Source organism: Oncorhynchus mykiss, chromosome 12, assembly GCF_013265735.2.
Source record: "Oncorhynchus mykiss isolate Arlee chromosome 12, USDA_OmykA_1.1, whole genome shotgun sequence".
NCBI classification, from domain to species: domain Eukaryota; kingdom Metazoa; phylum Chordata; class Actinopteri; order Salmoniformes; family Salmonidae; genus Oncorhynchus; species Oncorhynchus mykiss.
In genome coordinates, this window is record NC_048576.1 from 67,634,475 (window position 1) to 67,644,399 (window position 9,925).

The following is a 9,925-nucleotide window of genomic DNA, read 5'->3' on the forward strand; positions in this document are numbered from 1 at the left end:
TATATAATGTATTCTACACCATCTACTGCATCTTGTCTATGCTACACACCATTGCTCATCCATATTTATGTACATATTCTTATTCATCCCTTTACATTTGTGTGTATAAGGTAGTTGTTGTGAATTTGTTCGATTACTTGTTAAATTTTACTGCATAGTCGGAGCTAGAAGCACAAGCATTTCGCATTAACATCTGCTAACCATGTGTATGTGACCAATAAAATTGAATTTGATATCCCAGGCACATACAGCACATTCAGAAAGTATTCAGACCCTTTCCCTTTTTATACATTATGTTATGTTACAGCCTTATTCTAAAATGTCTTAAATAGTTTCCCTCATCAAACTACACACAGTACTTCATAATGACAAAGCGAAAATAGGTTTTTAGAATTTTTTGGCAAAGCCTCTCCTGTGTTGTCTTGGCTGTGTGCTTAGGGTCGTTGTCCTGTTGGAAGGTGAACCTTGACCCCTGTCTGAGGTCCTGAGCGCTTTGGAGCAACTTTCATGAATGATCACTGTACTTTGATCTGTTCATCTTTGCCTCGATCCTGACTAGTCTCCAAGTCCCTGCTACTGAAAAACATCCCCACAGCATGATGCTGCCACCACCATGCTTCACAGTAGGGATGGTGCCAGGTTTCCTCCAGATGTGAAACTTGGCATTCAGGCCAAGTAGTTCAATCTTGGTTTCATCAGACCAGATTATCTTCTTTCTCATGCTCTGAGAGTCTTTAGGTGCCTTTTGGCAAACTGCAAGCAGGCTGTCAGGGTGGCTTTCGTCTGGCCACTCCATAAAGGAAGGCCTGATTGGTGGAGTGCTGCAGAGATGGTTGTCCTTCTGGAAGGTTCTGCCATCTCTAGAGGAACTCTAGAGATCTGTCAGACTGACCATCGGGTTCTTGGTTACCTCCCTGACCAAGGCCCTTCTCCCCCGATTGCTCAGTTTGGCCAGGCGGCCAGCTCTAGGAAGAGTCTTAGTGGTTCTAAACTTCTTCAGTTTAAGAATGATGGATTCCACTGTGTTCTTGGGGATCTTCAATGCTGCTGACATTTTTTGGTCCCCTTCCCCAGATCTGTGCCTCGACACAATCCTGTCCCGGCGTGCTACGTACAATTATTTTTGACCTCATGGCTTGGTTTTTGCTCTGACATGCACTGTCAACTGTGGGACCTTTTATAGGCAGGTGTGTGCCTTCCAAATCATGTCAAATCAATTGAATTTACCACAGGTGGACTCAAGTTGTAGAAACATCAATGATAATCAATGGAAACAGGATGCACATGAGCTCAATTTCGGGTCTGAATGCTTATGTAAATGAGGTATTTCATTTATTTATTTTTAATAAAAATTTGCACAAATTTCTTAAACCCTGTTTCCACTTTTTCATTATGGGGTATTGTGTGTAGATTGCTGAGGAATTGTTTTTATTTAATCAATTTTAGAATAAGGCTGTAACGTAAGAAAATGTGGAGAAAGTCAAGGGGTCTGAATACTTTCTTAAGGCACTGTATATGGTGTCATTTAGGGCTCTGAATAATGTGGAGTGTTGCTGGCCTTTTTACTCCGCCCATTCTGTTGACAGCCAAATCACATTACATGTGCGCTTACTGCACTAAAGAAAACCAAACATGCTCACTGAATTGAAGGGCAACTACACTAAAAAAATCTAAGTTTCTTCAGTTTTTCTCAGATGTCAAAAGTCACCCCCTGGTGTAGTTTAAGCATTGTTGTGAACACAGAAAATCTAAATGTTTTGTTTTTCTATTTAAAAAAGCGTGAAAACTGGGGGGAATCAGAAAAAAATTGGGAAATCTGAAACCTGGAAAAACAAAACCAGGAAAACAGGATTTGGGAGAAAACATAAGTAGGTAAAACATTTCTACAGATTTTATAAGGCCCGACCAATGTTTTTGGCTTTGCATGACTGCACCTTAGTGTGTGTTATCCAGCAGCATAGCACTTTTGGGGAAGTTGAGGTTAGGTCCAATATTGACTACACACCCAAGAGGGAAAGAGGTTCCGCCATCCTAGAAATGTTTTAGTGAAATATAATATATCAAGTTTAGCAGACACTTTTATCCAAAGCAACTTTCAGTCATGCATGAATAATGTTTCAATGATGGTTGGTGTCGGGAATTGAATCCAATATTCTGGCGTTGCAATGCTCTACCAGGATGCATATTTTGTGAAGCCTCAATTGAATTATTATTATTAGGCCATTATTAAGCGATGTTTGTGTCATATTTGACATAGTGGGTTATGTCACATTGGACATTGGTGGTTATGTCACACATTAATGCCACGTTTATGAACCCTTTATAAAGCATGACATACGGTTATAGATTATTTGTATAAACTGCACGTCATTTAAAGCGTACCAATTCCTTTACTCCTAAAATGTTGGAAGTAGGCGGGACGTCCTATACACTGTCCAATAGAAATCAAGGACACTGGATGTAGTTTGAAAGGTTAACGGGAATATGGTCCAATGGGGAAAGGAAATAGGATTCGAGTCCATTCTTACCATACGTCAGCGTTTGAGTCACCCAGCCGCCCTAAATACTGTCAACCAATTGCAAGCATTGTAGTTCATTGAAAGCTCCACTATAGGCTAGGTTAAAAGTAGTGACAAGCTAAACAGGAAATCACAGTCGAAGGAGGTTTCCTTTTGTCCAATGGACGTTTAGGACGTAGTAACTAAGATTATAAATGACAAGGTGACAGCTGTCAGAGTGCACATTGACTGCTGCTGTGAGCGAAAATTAGTAATCTAGGACCCCGTGTGTACTGTAACATTAAGGTGAGTTAATAATTTAGGGTTTCAGTGTGACGCATTATTTTGTCATTTCGGTATGGTTATAATCGCATTGTGAATATTTTGAAATGTTCTGTCAGCATTGCGGGGGCGAATATAAATTGTTAGCATGCTAGCTAGCCATGCAATGTAGGTGAAGTTGACGGCCATTCAATGATTTCTTCCAAAAATGACATTTTACAGTGAATATATTCGTACTGTAGAATTCTTACCAGAGAATTGTCTACATGGTCAGCCGCGAATACTGTTGGGAAATAAACATGCAAATATTCATATGCGAAACCATGCATTTTGGGGTACAACCGATTCTAAGCTGCGGTGAAGCTTCTGCAAAATGTCTGACTTGCTCGTCCATATCTGGGCCTAGTGATCCAGTGCATGTTTTCGGTCATTATGGATTCATGTCCCTGAGAATTGAGAAGAACGTTTAACAATTTGTATCAATATCTAGTCCTGTACCAAATGCAGCGTCCTTGTATTTAAATCCTGTATTGGTGTCTGAGGGTCATTTTTGACCTTCACGTCTCGAGCTGGCTAGCCAAATCCTCCCACCTATCTAACGTTAGCAGTGTCCGTCTGAAGTATATTAAATTTAGCTAGCTATGGCTAACAAGCTACCCGGGTTATCCAACTAACGTTTCATGCTTTCATCTTTTTGCAATTCGCTGCTACCCTCATTGCATGTGAAAGGGGTCTAATAAGCCACATTCAAGCATGGACAATTTAGTTTAAGTTTCCCCCATGGTGATTCCTTCCGTTGTCATTCGTGCTAACTACCTGCCCAGGGGCGGAATGGCGACAGGGAAGGAGGAGGGTGTACTGTACTAAAGCGTGTGGTGTTTTTTTTACCGTGAATTTAGCTAGTTTATTTAAAAAGCTAATTCAAGCATAGCTAAAGGCTAGCTTGCCTGTCTGGGTCATATGTGCACTAGTGCTACCTACACAATTGGATTAATTAGTATTAGACATCTCTGGAGTCGAAGTTGATCATCGTTTAACTCCCCACTTAGTGTTTTGAAAGGATCTTGTTTAATGCTTCACTGTCATTTGCTTTGGGTCTTGTCACATTCAATCAAGCCTTGCTATTTTCATGCATTTTCACTTAACTAATCTTGACATGGGTGTAAAGATTGTAACTTGATTCTTTATTTGCGCTGAGTTGTAACCTTGTGATTCTACATTCAGACTTTACAACAGAACCTTAGTCTGCCTTTTGCGCATCCTCTTCCCTGATGCATATGGTCAAACGCTTGACTGGTTACACCTACAGCTCAGGTCACCATTACTGTACCTTTAGCAGTGACAAGCTGGTGTAGGGCTGTAGTTAATGGAAGTCATGCACAACTCTTAACTTTTTGGGGGGGGGTCCAAATGACTGTGCTTAAAGATGCCTGTTGAATTGGTAGGACATTTTAATGGTGGTGCAAATTAGCAGTTCAAAAAAATGTAATATCTCATCTCTCTCCACAGGCACCAGCCATGTACGCCTGCGCTAAGTTTGTCACCTCACCTGCTGTGGTATGTATTATTTGACACTACAATGTCACTGTTTGATCCTCTATCAGTCTAGATCTAGCACTTACAATCCTGTTTAGCTATAAGATGTGCAGGAAATGAGTGTCCTTGGTAAGGAATATCACATTTTATGTCACATGCGATGAATACAACAGGTGTCAGGATGCTCTCGATGGTGCAACTGTAGAACTTTGAGGACCCATGCCAAATCTTTTCAGTCTCCTGAGGGGGAATAGGTTTTGTCGTGCCCTCTTCATGACTGTCTTGGTGTGTTTGAACCATGATACAGGGATGCAAACTAGTCACATTTTGGCTAAATTTGCCGTTTTTAATCCAAAATTGGTGACGTAAGTGATTCGTGTTGGTCCGATGAGGGGGTGGCGGGCTTTGGCTCACTACTGTCTGTAAGCAAACGAGTGACGTGCGTTTGAAGCATTAACGTTGATGTATCCAAGGCTCAGCCAATCGTTCACACAACAGAATGCAGCATGTGACTGAAGAGAGAAGAGACAACCAATTTGCTAGTTAAATCATCTGCGCACTCTCTGGAAAGACAGCAGAGAATGGTAACTGACAAGCTACCTTTCAACAGCACGTCTCCTAAACGATAACGAAGAGGTAGGTGAGAAGTCTGACCATGGAGACTGAAGCGTACTTCATGAGCTGTAACTGAAAAACAACTGGCATTTGGAAAGTTTGAGTTCATGGTGTGAAAATTAGCTTGCTAATAGTCAGACGGCTAATGTTGGTAACCTAACCAATTCGCTATAGTATTAACTGGTTTACTACTCCTTGCTGTTCCTCAAGTTATGTGTTAACGTTGCTTCCTGGTAATCTGTTTTTGAAATGCTAACAAACCAACCACTATCTGTTAACCACATACTGTAGAGGGAAAACGGTTAATTTTCAGAATGAGAGAATTTGGTGGCAATGAGGTTTTGCTTGTTAAACAAGTGGATTCAGGGATCAAGTGTAGCAGGGCCTGGCTTAAGCTGGATGCCACTATAGAGGTGAAAGAACACAACACTTTTTAATACAGTGGATCGAAAGGGGTATGCCAGGTCTACTCGCTGCCTGAAAGATCAATTATGCCAACAAAGGGTATCATGTGCTGCTGGCACATTGTACACTTTGCCTGTGGACCTCTGTTCTACAATGTAGTAATGTGCAATGTAGCCTAAAGATATTGCTTTTGTTGCGTTGAACTTGACAGTAACCTGTGTGTGAGGGAGGATTATACTTTTTTTTTTTTTACTCAGTGAATGTTATTTTTGCACATGTTGCCTTGTGCACTTGATCGTGTACTATAGTGGCCACTATAATAGAGCAAAAGTAGGCATTCTATTTGTTCCATTCTATTTCTACTTTAAGATTATTTTTTTTCCATCAAGTGCAATATTTAGGTGTGTGGTCACAAGTGTTCTAGGCTCTCATGGCTAACTGCAATATTAGTGTATTGTTTTTTTTTTTCTTAAGACTTTTAGCTGTGAGTTAGGTTCACAGTAACCACTTTATTTTACATAGACTGATCCTGTAGATCATATTTGTTGTTCCATTAGTTAAACTGCATTTCCCCCTAGCAGGGATTATATATTTTTAGGATGTTTCAGTGCAAAAAAGTGTTTCCTTTCTGGGCCCTCACCAGCTTGCGTCCCTGGTGCTCTTTTGCTCTGTTATGTGGACACCAAGGCCGCTATCAGCCTGCTCCATTGCAGCCCCATCACTGAGAATGGGGGCGTGTTCAGTCCTCCTTTTCCTGTAGTCCACAATCATCTCCTTTGTCTTGATCACGTTGAGGGAGAGGTTGTTATCCTGGCACCACACTTCCAGGTCTCTGACCTCCTCCCTATAGGCTGTGTCATCATTGTCGGGGATCAGGCCTACCACTGTTGAATTGTCTGCAAACTTAATGATGGTGTTGCAGTCATGGGTGAATAGGGAGTACAGGAGGACTGAGCACGCACCACTGAGGGGCACCCGTATTGAGGATCAGCATGGTAGATGTGGTGTTACCTACCTTACCACCTGGGGGCGGCCCGTCAGGAATTCCAGGATCCAGTTGCAGAGGGAGGAGTTTAGTCCCAGGCTCCTTAGCTTAGTGATGCGCTTTGAGAGCATAATGGTGTTGAATGCTGAGCTGTAGTCAGTGAATGGCATTCTCACATGTGTTCCTTTTGTCCAGGTGGGAAAGGGCAGTGGTGTGCAATAGATTGCATCGTCTGTGGATCTGTTAGGGTGGTATGCAAATTGGTGTGGAGTCTAGAGTTTCTGGGATAATGCTGTGAACTATGACCAGCACATGAGATGAGAAAGCACTTTTTTTTTTTAAAGGTTGATGATTGAAAGAATAGTCTATGGCAGTGTTACCTGTGTGCATGACCAGTGGTCAGCTGGGGATATATTGGGACAACATCACCTTGTAGGCTAATCTAACCCTATAGTACTCAGTTTTTACTAAGGACAAGATTTGGATTGATCATGACATGACACCGGTGCACCTGACTCGGTTCCAGTACCCCTTGTATATAGCCCCGCTATTGTTTACTGCTACGCTGTAATCATTTATTCTTAGCTCTTACTTTATGTATTTTCTTAACTGCATTGTTGGTTAAGGGCTTCTAAGTAAGCATTTCAATATAAGGTCTACTACACCTGTCGTACTTGGCTCATGTGACAAATAGAATTTGGTTTGACATTGCCGTTCTACCGGTCTTCATGCCTCTAATCCTCCTAGACGTTAGACTATTAGATGCACCTCTAGGGTCATAATCTTGGCGTGCTCCAGAACTCACCTCTGGGTAATCTACGTTTGGTAGTCTGTTGGTAATGATTGTAAGTAGAGCTTGTTACACACTTTTGTCTGTCTAGGAGTCTGATGTGTAGTTGTCTCTTGCAGCTGCGTGGGGGGTCCAGAGTCCTCGCCCGGCCAGTCTCAGTCTTCAACAGACCTGAAGCCAGAAGTGAGCAGCAGGTAAGCCTCTCTTCATACCCAAATTAAACTCCGTGACCGACGCGTTGACAGTTTGGTGCTTAGGTTTGTGTAAACCTTTTGCCAATTGCCCCTTTTTTGTGTTAACCTGAAACCATTTATTAGGCCATTTTTATGTTCATAAAGTTTATTTAACTCATCAGTAACCCTTATTGCCTCTTCAGTTGTATTTATCCTTAACACCAGACTACTTTAAATCCCTGTATGGGGAAATACTAACATGGCCAGTGCTTAAGTAAGACTGGTATCCAGGCTGTCCTTGTGACCATTTCCAAGGATCCCTGCAGGACTCTGTGTGACCATTTTACTCGAATATCCGCCTTAATGTTTTTCTGTCCTACCCGGAATTTAAATGTAGGAGCATCAGTGTGCCTAGAGAAATTAAGGATTTTAGCTTTATTGCCTGAAATATTTTTCATAGTGCTCCTAAATTTCTTTGTGCCTACACACATGTTCCTTGTAAAAATAAGATGAATTTAAAAAAGGCACTGGAGCACTCTGCACTTGTTGCCCTTGACTGGTCTCTAAAGCAGCACTTTAAACCTCTGCACTAGTCTGTTCTTCTTGATAGGTTCCTTTTCTGGGCCTTTATTCAGTGGGGTCAATGTACTACTCATACACCGTAATAGTACTGAAATGTATTAGGCCTTACAGTTCCTTCTGTTCCATAACATTTCACTCCTAAACAAACCCCAGTTCCAGATGTGTCCCTAGCCCTTATCTGTTATTACACATCAGTTCAGACTACCAGAAGGGTCAAGGTGAAAGCAATAGGGAGCTAAGCTTCCATTGTTTTGGAGTGGTGGGCTATTATACTATCTACACCTGTCAGGTGGCCTCAGGTCCATTTCAGTCTCTAGCTCCTATGTTCTGATTTTGACTGTGCTGCACCCTGCATCTTCCCCAGACCCTGTTGCCTGTCAGTGAGGCTTCTCTTCTAACCCGGGGGTTCCAGACCAGCGCTATCTCCAGGGACATCGACACTGCCGCCAAGTTCATCGGTGCTGGAGCCGCCACAGTGGGTGTGGCGGGATCAGGGGCTGGAATTGGAACTGTGTTCGGTAGCTTGATCATCGGCTATGCCAGGTAACTGATGAAAAAAGGATTCAATCGTTTGTGGAAGTGGGCAGATATAGAAGCAAAATTGGATGCAGATCATTGATTGTGGGTGGCAGGGAAATGCTAACATTTTAGCACAAGATTATTGGAGAGAGCCGGATCCTATTAATTTGGGTTCATATCATTAATGAACAAATTGCTACTGGTGCTGTCGGCCAGCCTTAATCATAACTTCCAGTCCTCTCCTCTTTGTCTCTCTGACAGGAACCCCTCCCTGAAGCAGCAGCTCTTCTCGTACGCCATCCTGGGCTTTGCCCTGTCTGAGGCAATGGGGCTCTTCTGTCTCATGGTGGCGTTCCTCATCCTGTTCGCTATGTAATTTAGTCTCTCCCATCCCTGTCACCTCCCTTCTCCCAGGGAATTGGAACTCTTGATGCGACGCTCATGAGGCCGTGGCACCGCCATTCCAATCAAAATCTACGATTACAAATCCTGCCTTTTTATGTTCCCATTTTTTTTCAGAAGTTTTACGTAAGAGCTCGCTTTGATTTAGACTGTCTGTCTGAATAAATGGTTGGGATAACTATAAACTTGTCAGTCCTTATTTTTCAGTGGTGTTTGGGTGCTGGACTTGAAGACATATAAAAGAGTAGCTAAAAGTACTAGTTAAATTGTCACATTGAATACAATATAAGCTACATGTACTAGTACAGGGATGAGGTCTCAACTTCCTGTTGTGTTTCGAATAAAAGAATACACAAGGTGCAATTTTCAATCAAATGTAGTTGTGCATCAGCAGTTGCTCAATTAGCCCATGTCACGCAAAGCATCTTTAGATTGGGTAATTAGTCTCGCAACCAGCTATGTGAACTTGTAGGAATTGAGGTCGAATTACCAACTGTGGGGGCCCGTTTTGATCATCAGTTATATTAAAAACTGCAAGCATTTGCCTCCCCTATGGCAATGTGTAGAATTTCAGGAAACTTTAAAACACAATATTTTTGGGGTCTTCACTGTCACGAGCAGGGCTGATAAAATGTTTTGCTCACAGGGTGGTGGGTATGGCTGTGGGTACGCAGAGCCACTGCGGATCTAATTTATTTTTGTTGCCCCCTACCCCATTAACGTTTCCATCCCTCTACTAGTTTATACAGTGTAGAAAACATTAGGAACACCTTCCTAATATTGAGTTTTGCCCTCGAACGGCCTCAATTTGTCAGTGCATCGACTAGGTGTCATGCGTTCCACAGCGACGCTGGCCCATGTTGACTCCAATGCTTCCCACAGTTGGCTGGATGAGCTTTGGGTGGTGGACCGTTCTTGATACACGGGAAACTGAGTGGAAAAACCCAGTAGCGTTGCATACATACTCAAACCGGTGCGCCTGGCACCTTCCATACCCCGTTCAAAGGCACTTAAATATTTTGTCCTGTTCATTCACCCTCAATGGCACACACAATGTCTTGAGACTTAAATCTTTATTTAACCTGTCTCCCCTTTGTCTACACTGAAGTGGATTTAACAGGACATCAAGGGATTATAG

The 9,925-nt window shown here is 42.3% G+C and overlaps 1 protein-coding gene across 1 annotated transcript; it reads left to right on the forward strand.

The window, feature by feature from the left end:
- Positions 1–2,649: 2,649 nt before the first annotated feature.
- On the forward strand, positions 2,650–8,972 carry LOC110538098 (ATP synthase F(0) complex subunit C3, mitochondrial). The gene is made up of 5 exons (XM_021624686.2): positions 2,650–2,804; positions 4,290–4,337; positions 7,231–7,305; positions 8,231–8,409; positions 8,647–8,972. The coding sequence occupies exons 2-5, from the start codon at positions 4,299–4,301 to the stop codon at positions 8,759–8,761; spliced, it is 408 nt and encodes a 135-aa protein (XP_021480361.2). The 5' UTR covers positions 2,650–2,804; positions 4,290–4,298; the 3' UTR covers positions 8,762–8,972.
- Positions 8,973–9,925: the final 953 nt, after the last annotated feature.